The 20,421-nt window shown below is 41.9% G+C and overlaps 1 protein-coding gene and 1 pseudogene across 1 annotated transcript; one reads left to right on the forward strand and one right to left on the reverse strand.

Moving 5' to 3' along the window:
* The first annotated feature begins 1,919 nt into the window (after nucleotides 1-1,919).
* Nucleotides 1,920-20,210, forward strand: CELA1 (chymotrypsin like elastase 1). Its single transcript, XM_039862199.1, has 9 exons — nucleotides 1,920-2,173; nucleotides 7,911-8,053; nucleotides 8,763-8,845; nucleotides 10,002-10,102; nucleotides 11,001-11,126; nucleotides 11,882-12,018; nucleotides 13,270-13,415; nucleotides 19,188-19,337; nucleotides 20,075-20,210. The coding sequence occupies exons 2-9, from the start codon at nucleotides 7,993-7,995 to the stop codon at nucleotides 20,090-20,092; spliced, it is 822 nt and encodes a 273-aa protein (XP_039718133.1). The 5' UTR covers nucleotides 1,920-2,173; nucleotides 7,911-7,992; the 3' UTR covers nucleotides 20,093-20,210.
* On the reverse strand, nucleotides 14,669-14,783 carry LOC120602266 (uncharacterized; annotated as a pseudogene).
* Nucleotides 20,211-20,421: the final 211 nt, after the last annotated feature.

The following is a 20,421-nucleotide window of genomic DNA, read 5'->3' on the forward strand; positions in this document are numbered from 1 at the left end:
ATATGGCATTTATCTTCCTTTATCTGACTTACTCCACTCAGCACACTTCCCTCTAGGTCCACCATGCAATATCTTTTTCCATCCTCCTACTTTTAGTCTGTGAGTGTCTTTTAATTTGAAGTCAATCTCTTGTAGGCAGCATATATAAGGGTCTTGTTTTCTTATCCATTCAGCCACCCTTTCTATTGATTGGAGCACTTAATTCTTTTTCATTTGAAGTACTTGTTACTAGATATGTAGTTATTGTCATTCTTTATTCATATTTTTGCTACATATTTTTTCTTCTTCTTAAAGAAGTCTCTCCAACATCTCCTGTAATGCTGGCTTGGTGATGACGAACTCCTTTAGCTTTTTCTTGTCTGGGAAGCTCTTTATCTGTCCTTCGACTCTAAATTATAGCTTTGCTGGATAGAGTAATCTTGGTTGTAGATCCTGGGTTTTCACCACTTTGAATATTTTGTGCCAAGCCCTTCTGTCCTGCAAAGTTTCTTTTGAGAAATCAGCTTACAGTCTTATGACAACTCTTTGTAGGTAAGTAACTACTTTTGCTGCTTTTAAGATTCTCTCTTTGTATTTAATCTTTGGCATTTTAATTATGATGTGTCTTGGTGTGGGCCTCTTTGGGTGCATCTTGTTTGGGACTCTCTGAGCTTTCTGGGATTGTATGTCTATTTCCTTCACCAGATTAGGGAAGTTTTCCATCATTATTTCTTCAAAAAGTTTTTCATTTTCTTGTTCTTCTCCTTCTGGCACCCCTGTGAGGCGAATGTTATTATGTTTGATCTTATCCCATAGGATCCTTATATTATCTTCATTATTTTGGAGTTTTTGTTATTGCTGCCATTCTGATTGGGCCTCCTCTGCTATATTTGGTGATTTGATCTTCCGTTTCTTCCACTCTGTTGATTCCCTATAATATACTCTTCATCTCAAATTTTTGTATTCTTCATTTCTTACTGGTTCACTTTTATAATTTTCACCTCCATTTTTATGTTTTTTTAATCTCTTTGTTAAAGTTCTCACTGAGTTCACCTACTTTTCCCTTAAGTTCCTTGAGCATCCATATAACCAGTGTTTTGAACTCTGCATTGGGTATATTTCTTATCTCCATTTTGGTGAATTCTTTTTCTGAAGCTTTGTTCTCTTCTTTCAAGTGGGACATGTTTCTTTGTCTCCCCACTTTGGCTGCCTCCTTGTGTCTGTTTCTATGTATTAGGTAGGGCTCCTAAGTCCCCCAGTCTTAGTAGAGTGACTTATGCAGTAGGTGTGCCATGGGGCCCCTTGGAACAGACCTGAGAGGGGGTCCAGCTGCAAGCCAAGTTCAGCCACAGCCTGTGCACTTCTGGGACCACCTGGTATGATTCACTAAGCAATCCACAGATGGCTATGGCTGCCACTCATGCTGGGCTTATAAGTGCCTCAAGGGTTCAAGTCCAAAACTGAGTCTGGCTGCCACTAGTGCAGGGTTTGGGGCTGCTCAGCAAGAGGTACTGGGCACATTGAGGCCCGGGCACTGCTGCTTTGGGTTTTGTGAGCCTTTGAGAGATTTTATGAAAGTTTGCCGCAGGAGCCAAAACAGCCCTTTTGTATGGAATAAAATAACTGGAAGCAGCTTGGGTGGGCCCACAAGTTGGGAGAGGCAGAGTCTCAGGGAATCCCCTGGGCAGAGCAACGTGTGTTATCCAGGTTGATGGCGCCCACGTTTGTAGGCTGGGATTGAGAAGGGCTCAATAAAGGAATAATGGCTTCTGACTTCACCTCTGTCCAGGAGCCAGCCACCCCTTCAGCTCTCTCCCTGAAGCCCAATAGCTCAGTGCCTCCTCACACATCCCTGGCACCCCTCGAGCAGCTGCCCCAGCGCTGGAGCTCAGAGCAAGTGAGTCCATCAGTGAGTAAGGCCAGATGTGGGCCCTTTAAGAGGAAGGTCTCTGCTTCCTGCAGCTCTCCATCTCACTCAGCCGCAACCTACGCTGGTTTTCACAGCCAGACGTTGTGGGAACTTATCATCCCAGCACTGGAACCCAGAGCTGGGGAGCCCAGTGTGCAGCCGAGACCCCTCAAACCTCAGGTGGGGGAGGGGGTTCTACAGGCAAGATAGCCCTGCCCATTTAATCACCACTGGCAGTTGCGGGACCTGGCCGTTTTGTGTCTCCACCCTACCTACCGTTTTGAGGTAACCTGTTATTTGAGGTGACCTAGTTGTAGAGCTTCTCTTCAGCCAGACCTCTGACGACTGCCTACTGGTTGCTCTGTAGTTTCGTTATAATTTTAGCGTGATTGCTAGAGGAGATGTGTACAGCCTTTATTTTCTACACCATCTTGAATCTCTATTTGTTGATTTTTTGGTGATAGCCATTCTGACAGGTATGAGGTGATATCTCATTGTGATTTTGATTTGCCTTTCCCTGATGATTAGTAGTATCGAGCTTATTTTCATATGTCTGTTGGCCCTCTGTATGTCCTCTTTGGAGAAATATCTATTCAGGTCCTCTGCCCATTTTTTAACCAGATTGTTTCCTTTTTTGGTGTTAAGTTGTATGAGTTCCTTATAAATTTTGGATATTAACCCCTTATCAGATGTGTCGTTGGCGAATATCTTCTCTCAATTGGTAGTTGTCTTTTTGTTTTGTTGATGGTTTCCTTTGCTGTACAAAAAACTTTTTAGTTTGATGTAGTCCCATTTGTTTATTTCTTATTTTGTTTCTCTTGCCTGAGGAGATATGTCAGAAAAACTATTACTAAGAGTGATGTCATAGAGTTTACTGCCTATGTTTTTTTATAACAGTTTTATGGTTTTGAGTCTTAGATTTAAGTCTTTAATCCATTTTGAGCTTTCTCTTGTGTATAGTATAAGAAAGTAGTTTATCTTCATTATTTTGCATATAGCTATCCAGCTTTCCCAACACCATTTATTGAAGAGACTGTCTTTACCCCATTGTATATTCTTGCCTCCTTGATCATAGATTAAATGACCGTATAGGCTTGGGTTTATTTCTGAGCTCTCTATTCTGTTCTATTGATCTATATGTCTGTTTTTATGCCAGTATCATGCTGTTTTGAATATTATAGCCTTATAGTATAGTTTGATATCAGGTAGTGTGACATCTCCAACTTTGTTCTTCTTTCTCAAGATTGCTGTGGCTATTTGGGCTCTCTTGTAGTTCCATATAAATTTTAGGATTATTTGTTCTAGATCTGTGAAAAATGCCATTGGTATTTTGCAGAATCGCATTGAAATTATAGATCGCTTTGGGTTATACTATACAAAGTTTTGTGGGGGAAAAAAACACTGCACTATAACCCACATCTCTGTACATGTATTTCCATGTTTGTGTTTATTTCAAAAAATGCAGTCATAATTAGAACTGCTTAGTCAGAAGAAACGCAGTGCTTTGAAAGTTAAGTCAGACTTCCGGTCAAGATGGTGAAGTACGTAAATGCTGTGCTTACATCTTCCCATGACCACATCAAAATTATAACTAAATTATAGAACAACTACCCTTAAGAACTACCTGAAGATTAGCTGAAAGGAACTCCTATAACTAAGAATATAAAGAAGAAGCCATGGTAAGACTGGTAGGAGGGGTGGAGACATGGAAGGTGCTGATCCCACACCCACATGTGGTGGTTAAGAATCAGGAGAGATATCTCAGCTGTGGAGGTCTGCTCTGAGCAGCAAGGGGTCCCAGCCTCACACTGAGCTCCCCAGCCCGGAGCATCAGTGCCATAAAGAGGAGTCCCTAAAACAGGTGGCTGTAAAAATCAGCAGGGACTAAGCCCGGGTGAGATGGAGGGCTGCTGTAGATGCAACCATCCTCTTAAAGGGCCCAAGCACAGACTCGCTCACTCACTTACATTGCCCTAAGCTCTAGGGGAGGGACAGCAGCTCAAAAAGCACCAGAGACATAGGGGAAAGAACTGAATTGACTAGCTTCAGAGTGAGAGCTGAGAGGGCAGCTCTCTCTGGAACTAAAGTGCCAAAGGCACCATTTTCCTTTGTTGAGCCCTCTCTACATGCAGCTGTAAGTTCTGGGCATTGCTAAATCTGAGTCTCCACTAAACTAGCTAACACCATTCACTCTGCCCTGGGGATTTCCTGAGACCTGGCCCCACCCAGTTCACTTGCCTGCCTGAACCTCTTTCAGAAGTTAATCCACATAAGCCACTGGCCTGGGACTGCACTGTGGACTTTTCTGAAATCTCTCAAAGGTCCATAACCCCCAAACAAGCAGTGGCTGGCTTCTATATTCCCTGTACACACTTGCAAAGTGGCCCCAAGCCCAGCACTAGTGGCAACAGGCCTCAGTTCACAGCGTAACCACTCCCAGGTGCCTCCACGCCCAACACAGGCAGCTTTCAACTGCAGATCACTTTGTAGCTCCTACTAGGTGGCCCCAGGCTGGACACAAGCAGTGGCTGATCTAGGCCTGTACTGGATCCCCTCCCAAGAGGTTCCAGAACCAATATACCTAGTGACCAGCTTCAGACTACATCAGAGCACCAACCAACTAGCGCCACACTCAAAAAGTGGACCCAGCAGGCACCAGAGCCCTGCTAAAGTGAATCCCTCTCCATGGAGTCAGCCCCTACTCAATAGCTTGTCCACTGTACTCATGGTCAGTTCTCACAACCAATCAGCCTGAGGATCAGTTCCACTCAATGACATACCAACAGCACCAAAGCTCAACTACAACAGGAGAGCACACACAACCCACACAAGGGATACCCTAAGAGCACCCAGCTCAGATGAACAGGGAGACTGTGCCACTGGGCCCCACAGAACATATACTACATAAGGCCACCCTGCCAAGACTAGTAGACATAGCAGAACTACCTAATACATAGAAACAAACACAGGAAGGCAGCCAAAATGACAAGACAAAGAAATATGTCCCAATGAAAGAACAAGACAAAACTCCAGAAAAAGAAACTAAACAAAATGAAAGCAAGCAATCAACCAGCTGCAGAGTTTGAAACACTGGTTATAAAGATGTTCAATGAACCTGGGGGAAGAGTAGATGATTTCAGTGAGAACTTCAACAAAGAAGAACCAGTCAAAATGAGAACCAGTTAAAAATAAAGAATACAATAACTGGAATGAATACATTAGATGGAATCAACAGCAGATTAAATGAAACAGAAGATCAAATCAGCAATTTAGAAGACAAGGTAGCAGAAAATACCCAACTGGAACAACAAAAAGAAAAGAAAATTTTAATGAGGGTAGTTTAAGGAACCTCTAGAACAATATCAAGTGTAACAACATTCACCCCATATGGGTACCAGAAGGAGAAGAGAGGGAGAAAGGGATTGAAAACCTATTTGAAGAAATAATGACTAAAAACTTGCCTAACATGGTAAAAGAAATAAACATACAAGTCTAGGAAGTGCAGAGTCCCAAACAAGATGCTTCCAAAGAGGCCCACACCAAGACACATCATAATTAAAATGCCAAAGGTTAAAGACAAAGAATCTTAAAAGCAGCGAGAGAAAGGCAGTTAGTTACTCCTTTAGTCAGACTGTCAGCTGATTAAAAAAAAAAAAAAACCTTTGCAGGCCAGAAGGGATTGGCATAAAATATTCAAAGTGATGAAAAGCAAGGACCTACAATGACGATTACCCAGCAAGACTATCATTTAGAATCAAAGGAGCAATAAAGAGCTTCCCAGACAAGAAAAAGTTGAAGGAGTTCATCACCACCAAGCCAGTATTACAAGAAATGTTAAAGGAACTTCTTTTAAAAGAAGAAATGAAAATATAAATATGAAAATATTGCAGAGAAAAAAATTCTCACAAAGGCAAACACATAATAAAAGCAGTGGATTAGCCAACACTAAAGCTAGTACAAAGGTTAAAAGGCAAAAGTAGGAAGATTATGCATAACTACAACAGCAAATTAAGGGATACACACAAACACACAAAAGAAGTAAAAAATAATGACAAAAACATACCCGTGGAGGGAGCGAGTAAAAATGGTAGTGATTTTAGAATGTGTTCAAACTTAAATGACCATCAACTTAAAATAAACTGCTATAAACATAGCTTGGTATATATGAAGCACATAGTAACCACAAATAAAAACATCTACAAGAGATATACAAGAAATAAAGGGAAAGGAATTCAAACAAAACACTACAGAAAGTCATCAACATACAAGAGAAGAGAGCTAGAAAACAGGAAGGGAACAGAGAATTACAAAAATGGCAAAACTACATACCTATAAATAATTACTTTAAATGTAAATGGATTAAATGATCCAATCAAAAGACAAATGATAAAGAAGAGGTGGTACATATGTACTATGAACTATTAGCCATAAAAAAATAAATCTTACCATTTGTGACAATATGGATGGACCTAGAAGTATTATGCTAAGTGAAATAAGTCAGACAGAGAAAAACAAATACCGTATGCTATATATCTGAAACTAATATAATATTGATGTCAACTGTAATTGAAAAACTTTAAAAGATTTTAAAAAAAGAAAGCAAAGTTAAGCCAAAGCTCCTGTCTATGTCTACTCCTAAGAGTGAGAACAAAGAAAAAGGAGTATGATCAACGTGGGAGATGATGCTGGGCATGTAGATTAGGCACTGGTTGTAAGGGGCTTAAGTGCAGTCTTAAAGAGTTTGGTTTTTAAGCAAATACAGATTAGGCTTCTTTGGGTTAGGCCATGGATACAGAGATGGATGTGATACTGGCCCTGCCCTTAAAGGTTAACTTTGGAGCATGTGATGTTGAGCGATAACCTTTAAGAGACCTGAAAGCCTCTTCTTAAGCAACTTGTCTTGGGGCTAGAGCTGTTTCCTTACTCTCCATAGGAGACAGGGAGATGGAAAAAGAATGATAAAAGAGGCCCTGGTTCCCCAGCGAAGTTCAGCTGTCCTCCCCAGGATCTGCTTTGTGTTAGAATGCTAGGGGTTGGACTGGATAGGGAGCCCTCCAGGTTACCCAAGCATCATAGTGCAACTTCCATGAGTAAGTAGTTCGAGAACCTCAAAGAGATGACCATTTGTATAGAACTCCTCCCAACAGCTTTTTCCAGGCCTATCCTGCACCTGCAGGCATGAAACTTGAATTCTGGATTGTTTAGCAAACAAAAGCCCCTAGGTGGACCAGGTGACTTTCCTGCCTCCTTCTAGGCTTCCTAGCTTCCCTCTGCTAAATCACCATCCACCCATAGTCTTCTGCTCTGGGGCCTCTCAACCCAAAGTCATCTCTCTCCCTCAAGGCACACTGCGCCTCCCTCCTTCCTCCTCTACTGACTTTAATGGGCAGAGCCCTTCATCTCCTGCAGGACATGCTGGCTCCTCACCTCCTGCTTCTCCTGCCCTGTCTACCCTCATAGCCCTCAGACTATCTCCCTATCTTGAGGGCTCCCTCTTCTAACCCACCTCACATTCTCCTCTGAGAGCTCTCTTTTTGGCTTTCCAATTGAGTCTCCCCAAACCTGTTTCCTAGTACCCTCTTCTACCAGAATTCTCTCCACTGCACCTACTTTGCTTTTGCCTCCCTGCAATTATACCTAAGCCTGCATCCTGAGGTCATGTCCCATCTCCCTCTTTGCACAGGGAGATGTTGCCATTTCTTCTGGCTAACCACTCTTCCCTCTTCACTCCCTTTTGCCCCCACCTCCTAGTGCACAGGATAGGTCTGTGCTTGTAGTGCCACTGAGGACAGTAAGGCAATGACAGACTATGAGGGAAGCACCTTGAGGAAAATGCCAGTCTTGATTCTCTGTCTTATTTCTGAAAAAGAGTTTGTCGGATGATTTTCAACTAAAGCAGATGATTAATTCAACCCTGACCTTGTCCTGTCTTTGAACAATGGATAAATTAATTTACTTGAAAAGAAATCTTTTTATTTGTATTTCCATGTCACCTGCAATTTTTCCTGCCTTCCACCGGCAGCCCTGCCAGCTGGCAGGAAGAAGGTCAGCAAAGCTGCTGATAAGAGGAGCATAAAGAGGGCTCGCTTCATGGTTAGGGGGCAATGGTCTACTCCGCTGGGAACATGCTGCGCTTCCTCGTCTTAGCCACCCTGGTCCTTTATGGTAAGTAGGTCATGTGGCCTGAGTTCTAGAGAGGGGCGTTTGAGCAGAAGGTTTCAGAAAACTATCCCTAAGTCTAGGCCTGCGCTCTACCCCAGTGTAGGTGGGACATTCTGCCTGTGAGTCTAGCAAAAATTTTACTCTCCTGGGACAAATGAGAGGAAAGCTCAGGGCCTCTTTCCATGCAAGTTCCTCATGAAGCAGAGAAAAGCCTCTTCCAGGAGCCTGGGCTTTCCTAACACCCCCATTAATAGGAAGATGTCCTCAGCAGGTGCCCGGCTGTGCATTGTCATCCTTGCCTCCTGAAGAATCCTACCAAAGCAGTGCGTGCGTGCGTGCGTGCGTGCGTGTGTGTGTGTGTGTGTGTGTGTGTGTGGTGTGTGTGTGGTCGGGGAGGAGGGGCATCCTCAGCGACCAAGGGGTGAACCTGAACAAGGCTGAGACCACAAGAATCCTCTGAGGCCTTACTTACTTAGCCTGGTGATTTGAGATAGGTCCTTCATAGCATGTGAGTTCTGAGGACACCTAGGGAAAGCAGAAGGCACTCAGACTTTCCTGCTTTCAAAAGGGGCTCAGAGAACTCACAGCTGGGCCCCTCGTTAATTAGGGAGGAACTGTGAATTTGCAGACAAAGCACGACTGCTTCTCCCCACCTCCACCCTAAGCTGACCCCATGCTTAGTCATCACTCACTTTTCTTCTGCCCCACAAAGGACACAGCACCGAGGACTTTCCAGAAACCAATGCCCGGGTAGTTGGAGGGGCCGAGGCCAAGAAGAATTCCTGGCCCTCTCAGGTGGGTGTTTCTTCACAGCTCCAGACTTCCAATAAAATAAAGGTTGCCTGGGCGCCGATGTATAGTATTACATGTGTTTGCATATGTCCTTATCAACAAGAAGCTCTCCAAATGCCCGAAATCTAGATTTTAAAGATGAATAGGACCAGGCTTAGGTGGTTTTTCTAGATGCAAAAGGCTTGGAAGAGGGAATTTAAACACTAACTACACTCACTCTCCCAGGCGCACACCCAGACACATACCACAGTTACACTCCCACTTGTGCCACACTAACAGACTGTGTGCCAGACCCACACCTCAGATTCTACATACCTTCATGGGCACACATACACACACACATACACACACAATTCCACACAGTGTGTATCATGCATTTAAGCGCACTTCTACCCCTAAGTAGAGCATGTTGCTTTTTTTGGCTATTTAAAGAGTTTCCACTTTCATAACAGGACAGCTAGGCTCTGATTTAAGTGATTTTAAATGTGTAAAAGGGGCGAATTAACTGATGAGTAGCACACTTTGGAGAAGAATCACTGCAATTAGAATTAAATTCAATTTATAAAAGTTTAAGCCCCAGTTTTCAGGAGTAGAGCTATTGTGTAATGTGAGGTACTGAAGAAGACATGAAATGGTAAAAACGACCATTCTAATGGTATTTCTAAATACTCCCTGAAGCGAGGAGATGGGGTATATCTTGAAAACATTGGAGGAGAAGCTCTGAGACCTAAGCTTGTGGGGCTTGGGCGATAAAGCTATTCCATGGCTACATTTCCTTCCCAAGAGGAAACAAGGTAGAAGAACCTGGGTTTTCAGCCCTTTGAAGCAGCCTAGAGTAGGAGGACACCAGATACACTCTGTGTATATGCCTTTACCCACTGACCCCCATCCATATACACAGCAAACATCACCAAACAGGCAAACACTCTTCCTTGCTGATCCCAGAGGCATCTACACACCCCTTCTCATCACCATTCCGGGTAGCCACCACCAACCAATCAATAGCAATTAATAGGTCAAATCAAACCTATTTGCCACTTCTAGCCCAGAAAGTTGGAGAATGCTCTGGGAGATGGCAGGGATTTAAGGGGGTGACATGTAGTTTGGGGCAGAGCCTTTTAAGACACACCACCTTTCCCTCCTTTCTTCCCTCATCTAGATTTCCCTTCAGTACCTGTCCAATAATAACTGGTATCACACCTGTGGAGGGACCCTTGTCAAAAAGAACTGGGTGATGACAGCTGCTCACTGCGTGGACAGGTGAGAAAAACAGACTAGCTTTTCTGAGCCCCTAGAAGGGGAAGAGTCTGGTTCTTCTAAAGGAATATGTATCTTTAACCACTCACTGCAAGACTTTAAGAGGATATTTGGGGGCCTTGTGAGAGTGTAATAGAATATAATAAAAAGTACAAATTTTGGCATCAGGAAAGCTCAGGTTCAAATCCCATTCCACCTTCTTCTAGCTATGTGACCTTAGACAACTTACTTAATTTCTCTAAGTCCTCACTCTCTTATCTGTAGAGTGGAGTAATAATACCTACTTTGTAGAGTTATCGTGAGGGTTAAGTAGGTAAATATTTAAGTGCTCAGTCAATGCTAGTAAATTTTTTCACATTTGTCTTGATCAATAATTCTCATTTGAGCATGTATCAGAATCACCTAGAAGGCACAGATTGCTGGGTCCCAACCAGCAGTTTCTGATTTGGTAGGTTCAGGATGAGGCCTGATAATCTGCATTTCTAACAAATTTCCCGATTATACTGATGCTGCTGGTCCAGGGACCATGCTTTAAGAACTACTGGTCTAGAAATTTGTATTTCCCTCAAATTCCTTCTGTGGGCTGAGAGCCATTATTTCATTTATGCTCACCACACCTCTCCCAGGTTATGAGATATTCAGCCTATTATATTTAGCTTAATAAATTGGTAAAATGAAGATGATGGTAGTTTTGTCACTCCTACAAGTTAATGAATTAGGAAATGAGAGAGCTTGTTACTTCCTCATCATCCAGGGTCTTTCATCCTACCTCCGCTTGGGCTAGATACGATGGGTGTCTGTCCTAAAGATATGATATAAGATGGCTTCCCAACTTTTCTCTAAGGGGAAAGAGAAGGTTTGAGCCCTCCGGATCACTCAGGGTTTCCTTCTCTCATTCCAGCAAACTGACTTTCCGTGTGGTGGTTGGAGACCACAACCTGAGCCAGAACGATGGCACCGAGCAGTACGTGAAGGTGCAGAAAATTGTGGTGCACCCATCCTGGAACAGCAACAATGTGGCTGCCGGGTAAGGGCAAGGCTGCACTGGGAAGTGGAGAACTAACTAACTAGCAACAGGGTCTTGGCTTCCTTCACATTTATCCAGTAGGACTTTGAGAATTTAGATTTTGGAGAGCTTGAGAATTTTTGAAGGTTTTTGGTATTTATTTGATCTAGGTTGGTTTGCACGATTGGATCACCTGAAGCTCCTCTTCTGCAGAGTTTCATGTTTCTTTTTGTATTGTTATTTATTATTTATTTTATGGAATAGACTCCATCAGCAAAAGTAAATTTCTTAAAATGAATCTTTCATGAGAAAAATCCTGCAGGCCTGAGCTGGGCACTTTTGGAAAGGAAGTAGTTAAAATGGCGGTCAGTTCTATAGAATGTGGGGGTTGGGATGGTTTCAAGTCATTGGGATATTTCTACAGAGCTCTCAGAATTTTATATCTTTCTTTTCTGAGAACTCTTCTCTGCTACCATGATCACACCACTCTGCTCCTTCTTGATTCCTCGCTCCTAACTGAAAGATGTAAGCTCCACTCCCCTGGGCTGCAGGAATCAGAGATAGACTACAACACCAAGACTTCACCAGCAGGTGCTGTTAAATATATAATGTCCTAAATTCAGATCTATGATGTTTCAAGTTTAAGACTTAGAAATCAGCCCCTTCCTTCTTCAAAATCATTGGTTTCCAATTCTATGGGGATACAAAGACTCAGTGAGGGCCTACCTGAAGAAGGGCCTTATCCCGCAAGTGAGCAGTGTCCTTACCTCCTGCAGCTATGACATCGCGCTGCTGCGCCTGGCCCAGAGTGTTACCCTCAACAGCTATGTCGCGCTGGGTGTTCTGCCAAAGGAGGGAACCATCCTGGCTAACAACAGTCCTTGCTACATCACAGGCTGGGGCAGGACCAGAAGTAAGTCACCTACATAGGCACCCTCCACCACATGGACCTTGATTAGCTGAGTGTCTGGGGCACATTTTTCTATGGTCCTAGGTATACAGAGACCAGAAACCAAAGGAACTAGAGATAAAATAACAGACAAGAAATCAAGCTAAGAACAGGCTATGGAATCAAGTCAGAGATTCATAGACTCTTATAACCAAAAACAAAAAAAATAAAACAAAAAACTTACCTCAGAGAGTATTATATACCAGCCTCTCATTTTATACTGAGGAAACTGAGACCCAAAGAAATTAAAGACCTTATACAAGATCACATGACTAAGTAGTAACGACTTAGCTGAAACCAGAAACTAGGTATTCTGATTCCCACTTGGTGGTCATTATACCATTGTACTATCTCCATGGACAGTCACTGGGCTGTGGGTTGGAATGAATGAACCAGGGGTAGCTGTAGGTCCAGAGAAGTCAAGGCAGAGGAGGCCTCAGCTCTCTTCTGCTCTTCATAGGAAGATTTCTGGTAGGGAATGTCCTTCAGATAACATAGAAAGGTGGGAGAGGCTATGAGCAGAGATAGTTAAGAAGGATGGAGATGTTAGGCCTGATGTGGAAGTGTGTCAGCCACCAGGCAGTATTTGAGCTCTGGAGGAGAGGCAAGGCCTTGCTCTGAGCAGCCAGTCTATTGGGAAAACCTGGAGCTGAGAGACATAATTCTAATCCAGCTCTGCTCTCAGTTCACTTCATGTCATTGTGGTTCGATTTCCTGATCTATAACATGACAGGGTTGTTGTAAGGATCCAAGGAAATAATGCACGTGCAAAGGCTTTGAAAAGTCAAAGAGCCAGGTAAAGAAAACCTGGATCAAGCTCTTAAGAAATGGAAACGACTGTGCACAGTCCCAGTTCTGCTTCATGGAGTTTTAAAGTGTAAGGAGGAAGCAAGACAGACAGATAAGTTATCAACAAATAAGACCATTCTAGTTACTTAAGTTATCCATGAGTTTAAAGAAGAAAAAAAAAGCAAGAGTAGAATTAGTGGTTTGGAGCCTGGGAATGGTAATCAAGGGTGACTCCCTAAAAGAAGGGGCCTATAGATTCCATATAAAGAAAGAAAAGATGAGTATCTATGACATGCAATGGGTAGAGAGAAGAAGCTTGCCTTGAGTTCAGCTTTTACCAGAGCTTGAGAAGGTTTGGGAGGGTGTGAAGGTTTTCCCCCTGGCGAGCATCTAGGCCTGATCTCTAATGCTGTGTGTCCTATTCAGCCAATGGGCAGCTGGCCCAGACCCTGCAGCAGGCTTACCTGCCCTCTGTGAGCTATGCCATCTGCTCCAGCACCTCTTACTGGGGCTCCACTGTGAAGAACACCATGGTGTGCGCTGGAGGAGATGGAGTTCGCTCTGGATGCCAGGTGAACACATGTAGGAAGTGTCAAAAGTCCCACTCCAGGTTCCTCCCCTCTCTGTCTGTCTACCACCCCCCACCTTTTCCTCACCAACTATTCCACACAGCCCCATGTATAGACTCAATTTTCTACTCTGGTGTCTGAATGAGAATGATTCTGTGCTAGTAACTCTATTCTCACGGGATCTCAAAGTTGATTGGAACCTTAAAATTCATCTTGCCTAATGCCCTCACCTCAAAAGCTTGTATGTGGCCCAACATTTGTATGTTGTTATATGTGTGTATTCTTTAGAATTTGTTCACGACCTAGATATTTATGGATCAGTGGAGCTGGGCCTAAAGTGGTGGTTGTAATTTTGTATAAGGTAGCTCCCATCCCACCAATCCAAATTTTTTGTAGCTCCTCCGCCACCATCCTTTTACCCCAGTAGTATTTACAGCAGCACATACAGGTGAATACAGTAGGGGAAAAGTACATAAAATAGTTTTATAATAGCTTACATATAATAAACAGAATGTTCTGTTTATACAGGATCAATCAGCAATATACCATCTTACAGATTTCTTGATGCATAGTTTAATAAATGTTCTTAATTATCTACTGTCAAGCACTGTGCTAAATGCTAGGGATATAAGTGTGAGTAAAACAGTGTCTAGTAGAGAAATGGGGAGAACAGAGATATGATAGAACATTGTAATACAATGTAGTTAAGTGTTATAATAAAGCTATGCATAGGGTGATATGGAAGTCCAAAAAATAGGCACTTACCTCTACCTGTTTGGGTCAGAAAAGACTTGCTTTCCCAGAGAAAGTGAAGTTTGTAGTGAGTCCTGAAGGTTAAACAGGAGAAAGGGGAAACCATATTCAGGGAGAGAGAACAGCATAAAGAAAGGCATGGGCCAAGAACCTAGGTGGGACGCGTAGAGAATTACAGAGTGTTCCCTACAGCTAGCTAACTGGAACAGAGATCAGAACTCACGAGCCTTTGAATCCAGCCAGCTGCCTGTTATTATTTGGCCTGTAAGCTAAGAATGGTTTTTACATTTTTAAATGTTTGAGGAAAAATAAAAGAATAATATGTCATGATGTGACAAATATAAATTTTTTTTAGTGTAATACTCATTAAATTATTTTATTTTATTATTATTATTTTTTTAGGCGAGGCAAAAGGTGAGGCAATCTGTGAGGCAAACCTTGGTTGACCTCACAGATTGCGAGGACTTTGTCAGCTTACAACCCCCTAATTTTTTTATTTTTTTCACCTGCAGCACCTGGTCTCCCCAGGTGGTCTCCCATCCAAGTACTAACCAGGCCTGACCCTGCTTAGCTTCCGAGATCAGATGGGACCTTGTTCAGGGTAGCATGGCCGTACACAAATGTAAAATTTTAATGTGCATTAAAAAAACATTTTCTTGGAACACAGCCATAGTTGTTCATTAAATATTGTTTATGGCTACTTTCACAGAGTGTAGCTGCAACAGAGACTATATGACTGCAAAGCATCAGGTAGTTATTATTTGACCCTTTATAGAAATAGTTTGTTGACCCCTTGGGCTAGAACATAAACTGTCACCATACTAGACAATGTCAGGAGATGACACTGGGGCAAGTAGGAGCCACATGACGTAGGGCCTCAAATGCCATGCTTGCTGACGTGAACTTTACCACATAGACCCTGGGAAACCATTGAAGAGTTTTAAACTGGAGAATGGCATGATCATATTTGCTGTTTAGAAGTGCTCTCTGATGAAGGGTAAACATGTTTTTCAAGAAGGCAAGATTGGCAAGAAGATTGCTTAGGAGACTATTGTAATTATCCAGGCAAGAAATTTGAGGGCCTGAGTTAGGGCAGTGGAGAGGAAGGAAGAAAGGGACTATGAAATAAATTCCAGGCATCCTGTTTAAGTGATTTAGAAGAGGGGTTTGCTCCCTCAAATGAGACAAGATTTATAGTATTTGAGAGGAAAGGTGATGAGTTTGATTCTGGATAAGTTGCGTCTGAGATTCCTGTGGGACACTCAGGTATAGTTAAATGGGTAAGAAATTAGGTATAAAGAAAGTAGAATTTGGGGGAGAGACCTGGGCTAGAGATACTCTTAATAGGAAATGAGACCTCCCTACAAGGGAAAACTGGTAGAAAGAGGAAAAAACAATGAGTTGGAAAAAGAACTATAATAACATAAATACTTGAGTGCTTCAGGGATAGATGGAGAACAAAGAATCCATAAAGATCTAAGAGGGATTAGAGGCAAGAGAAAAATGTAGTAACAGGGTTTTACAAAATCTCAGAAAATACTGATAGGTCACCACATAGTAAACAGAGCTGCCAGGGGCCAATAGAAGATAAAGCAGATAACTAAAAGAGACTACTTTGTCAGTGGGTGAGTCACTGGGAACTATGGCAAGAACAGTTTCAGTGGAATGATAAGGGCAGAATCTTGACAAAGGGTAAGGAATGAAGAGGTAATAAAAAACATAGCAAGAAATGTAGAATATTCTTCCAAGAATCTTGGATAAAACAACAATAAAAAAATAGTCTGGTAACTTTAAGAGTCAAGGAGCGGGGTAGATCTTTTAAGACAATTGAAAGTGTGAAATAGGCAGAGGAAAGAATCTTATAGTGTTTGGAGGGGAAATGAATAGATGGCACGAGATCGCAGAGGAGATGGAAAAGATGGAATCAAAAGCACAGATGGAGCTGGCTTTGAGCAGGAAGAGGGACACCAAAATGTGCATGAACATGAAAGAGTGTGCATGCTGGGTAGCTGGAAGTTGGCAGGTGTTCTGCATTATTGTTTCTATTTACTCAAGAACTAGGAGTCAGATTGGATGCTGAAAACGAAGAGGCAAGGATCATAAGGGCTTGGATTAACTAAAGTGAATGGGAGAAGGATTGGTCTCCAAAATGTTACTGATAGGCTGAGATTACTGATATGTTACCGACAGACCACGCAGTAAACATGCGGGTATATGATTCATTCCATTTTACTCAAAGACCCAGTTGTAGGGAATGGATTAATCCAGGACTGGGTTTCCTGCATTGCTGGGGCAAAATGATAGGATTGCCCATTAAAGGCAAGGTCCAGGATTACTGGAAGAAGAAGAGAAGCCCGCAGGAGGCTGGTAAGCTAGCTGAAATAATAGAATCAAAAGATTTTGTATGTGTGAGCATTTAGAATTAAGGAAGTAAGGACCAACTCATCTTAGTTTTCTCAAGACTTTCCCAGTGTTAAAACATAAAGAGTCCTGTATCCTAAGAATCCTACATGCAAGTAGGGGCAAAAAAAAAAAAAAAGAGAGAGAGAGAGAGAGAGAGAGAGAGACTAATGCATAAGGCAACTTCTTCCAGGTTTTCACCAGCCAGTTTCACCTATAACTACTTAAGATTTAACCATTTAGAGTTAATTCACTTTCCTCTGCTCAGTCTCTCAGGGTCTTGAATTCTGAAAAACTGGAATACTTTTCTTCTGGCTGGCACTCCACATTGACAGTTCTCTGAGACAATTGTGTCTTCGAGTCCCTTCCCACTGGAATTTACCAAATAGTGCCTTGTGGATTTTCAGACTTTTGGCTTCCCAACCCTTTGCCTCAGAGTGGATTCACTGAGCTACTCTGACCTCAATCCACCTACTCCCATTGAGTCCTTTTCCAGCTTTTCCTTCTGCCCTAAAATCCTCAGCCACTCCCTTCAGCTCTCCAGAGCCTTTGCTTCTTTTCAGGTCAATTAGCATAAGAGAAAAGTATTACAAACAATTCAATTACCTTCCTGTCCTCTAGCCCAGAAATACTCTTAATCCCCTGTTAGAATTTGAGTGGAAGAGATTTAGGTTGTTTTATTTGTTTTGAGTATAATAATCTAAAGAAAACATCTTCTTTTCCTAAACAGTAGTTGACTAGAGTACAGCTAGTTCCTTTTTTAAAGAATTATCCCCAGTTTGAACTTTTGGTCCTTTTCCCTGTTTTTTGTTTTTTGGGGTTTTTTTGAGTTTTTATTGAAGCTATATGCATTAAAGTGTGTAAAGTAACAAATAAAACTATGTGGCTTAATAACGGAAAAGAATAGTCATTATCTTCCTTCTATCTCTTGAGTTCCCACTCCCCAGAAGGGACCACTTTCAACTTTTTTCAGCTTATTTTTTTGGTGGCTACATCTATACCTCTCTAAAAATATATAGTTAAATCACTACTTAATTTTTCAGTTCAGGCATCATGAGAGATATGCATCGCTCTTCCTTTTACAGATATACACTTGCCCCCTAAGCATGAACTTTTCCTATCAACACCTCAACCTCCCAAAATAAGTTTTGATTAGATTAACATTTACTGTTTATCATAACTATGTAAAAGACTATTCATAACCAAACTATGTGTTCTAGGATTACTTTTTATTTCCTGCATAACTTTGTTTTCCCTGAAAATAATAATTGTCTTTTTTATTTGTGTAATATATACTCAACTTATTGCTAATTCAACTCACTCTCCACTAATTTTTAAGTGACCTATTTTATCTTCTCTTGTTCCTAGTGTTCAGTGTCTTGGTATGGGTCTATTTGCTTTCATCATTAGGGACATTTACTAGGTTTTTTTCATTGTGGAAACTCCAGAGTTTTGTTTCTGAAAATGTTTATTTGTTGATGATTTCCTCCCCTCCATTTTTATTTATCCGTCTAGAATTTGTTATTCACATATTTACCTCCTAAATTGGTCCTCTCGTTTTATTATTTTCTCTATATTTTGTTTGTTCTACTTTATCTTCCAGCCTTTCCAGTCTTTCATTTCTACTATTATATTTATAATTTCCAAAGGCTCCTTTTGTTTTCTGACTGTTGTTTAATAGCATGCTGTTCTTATATCATGGATGCAATATTAATCATAGCTTTATTGCTTGTTTCTTCTCCCTGAATAATCTTGGTTGCCTTCATTTTTTGTCGTTATTTATTTGTCCGTTTTGATCTTTATTTTTATATTAGAGGCTTTCTTCAAATGTTTGTAATCCTTGACCATCTGCTCTAATTTCAGAGTGGGGCAGCAAAAAGCTGATAGGTAGCTCTAAGTCTTAGGTGGGATTCATCTATAGTGTACCGCTTTGTCAGATGATGTGGCTAGGCTTTTTCACTGGGGAACTTCCAATGTCAGTATCTTTAGGTCTTCACTCTTGTGCTGGTCAGAGTCTCCAGAGAAATATCTTCCAAATTTATGTCTGGAATTACACAGAACTGGCATTCTTGGAACTGGGTAGGAAGAAGAGTATCAAGATCATATTCTATTAACCCAGGTTCTTTTGATTCTAAGCCTAATCATGTAACCACTACTCCTCTTCACCCCAGTTTATTTTAACATGTGTTGACTACCTACGTGTGTCTAAACATTGTCTAATTAGACCTGTTGGTCTAAATGCTAGGGATAAAGAAGTCATTAGAACACCCTACTTCTCCCACCCCAGGTTCAATTTAAGTCAATAAAAGCTATTTAGCTTAAGATGTTCGAAGTTCTATGCTAGCATCATGGAAAGGAAAAATATCAGCGAGACATAGTTCCTATCTCAAGCTCATAGATAAGTGTGTGTGGGGAGGTGGAGGGTAGAAATAAATTATGGTTGTTCAGAAAGAAAAAAGATTCATCATGATTGTGGGAATATGAAGAAAGTGGTGATTCGAATTGGAACTTCAAAACTGTACAGGATTTTACAGAGAAGGGGGTGGGCAGGGTGCAAGCAAAAGCAAAGGCCCAAAGATCAAAATATCTAGAACTTTAAGAGTCTCGTTTTCCTCTCTGCAGGGTGATTCTGGAGGCCCCCTCCACTGCTTGGTGAATGGCAAATATGCTGTCCATGGAGTGACCAGCTTCGTTTCCAGCCAGGGATGTAATGTCTCCAAGAAGCCCACAGTCTTCACCAGGGTATCTGCTTACATCTCCTGGATAAACAATGTGAGTTCTCTCAAATGATGAGTTGACGCAGGGTCACCTGGAGACCCACACACTGGCTGGGTTGGGGAGCAAAAGTTGGGCAGGACAAACCATCACCTTCCTCGCTACATTTATGTTTTACTCTTTTCTCTTCCCTCCATAGTGCACTTTCCCTCAATAATGCCGCCATCCCGAGTACTCTTTCACATACCCATAAAGCAGACTTTACTATATTGTTTACTGCTTAGGGTAAGATGGCAGTAACAAGATCTGAACCAGGCATATATCAGTGCTATCCTGAGTCGAAGCCAAGGGAAAAACATCTTCATAAGGCCTGCATGCTCCTGGACAACGGGAGAGGCATTAACATTTTCTCTGTTGAGATCTTTCTAAGGGCATTATGGGAATTCCTCTACCTTTTGGAAAGAGGTTTTCCGTCTTTAAACATACTCGAGGGTTAGGAGAGTCTCTACCTATACTGACCTAGCAGGAGAGACTCACAATTACATTCTGGATTCTTGTGGCATGAACATTGATTCACAACCCTTTCAAAGTCTGTCCTTGCCACTAAGTCCTGGGTGTATGCCTTATAACATTGAATTGTCCTGACAGAGCAGAGACCTACTTTCTGCCCCACCAACCCTCTTGACTTCCCATAAACCCAGTATGGGGCCACACTCAACTAGAAGCCCTGGGGAAAAAAAGAAATGAGATGGGCAGAAGTAACTGACTGTGGATATAACTGGCTTTTCCTTCAGGTCATTGCCAAAAACTGAGCATTTTCCTGAGCACAACGGACATCCCAAGGCGATTCTTCAATCCAGAGTAGGACTTGAGGCCATCAAGAAAAAATATTCTAGGAGACTATTGAGCCAGACACGGAAAGGCAAATAAAACTGCATATACATTACCATCCTGTGTCTTTTTATTTGTAATTGAGCCCTCTAGGAGAGTGTAGTTATAGGACCCAAGTTGGATTTCACCACATTTCTGGGCTAGTTCTTCCATTTGCTGCCACTTCTACCAGTTCACAAACTAAGCCAAGTGGGAGTGGTTTTACATTATTCTTTTTGAATTATTTTAGGATTAATCTATCCATTAATCT

The sequence above is a fragment of the Pteropus medius genome, unplaced genomic scaffold (genome assembly GCF_902729225.1).
Source record: "Pteropus medius unplaced genomic scaffold, Ma_sr-lr_union100, whole genome shotgun sequence".
NCBI classification, from domain to species: domain Eukaryota; kingdom Metazoa; phylum Chordata; class Mammalia; order Chiroptera; family Pteropodidae; genus Pteropus; species Pteropus medius.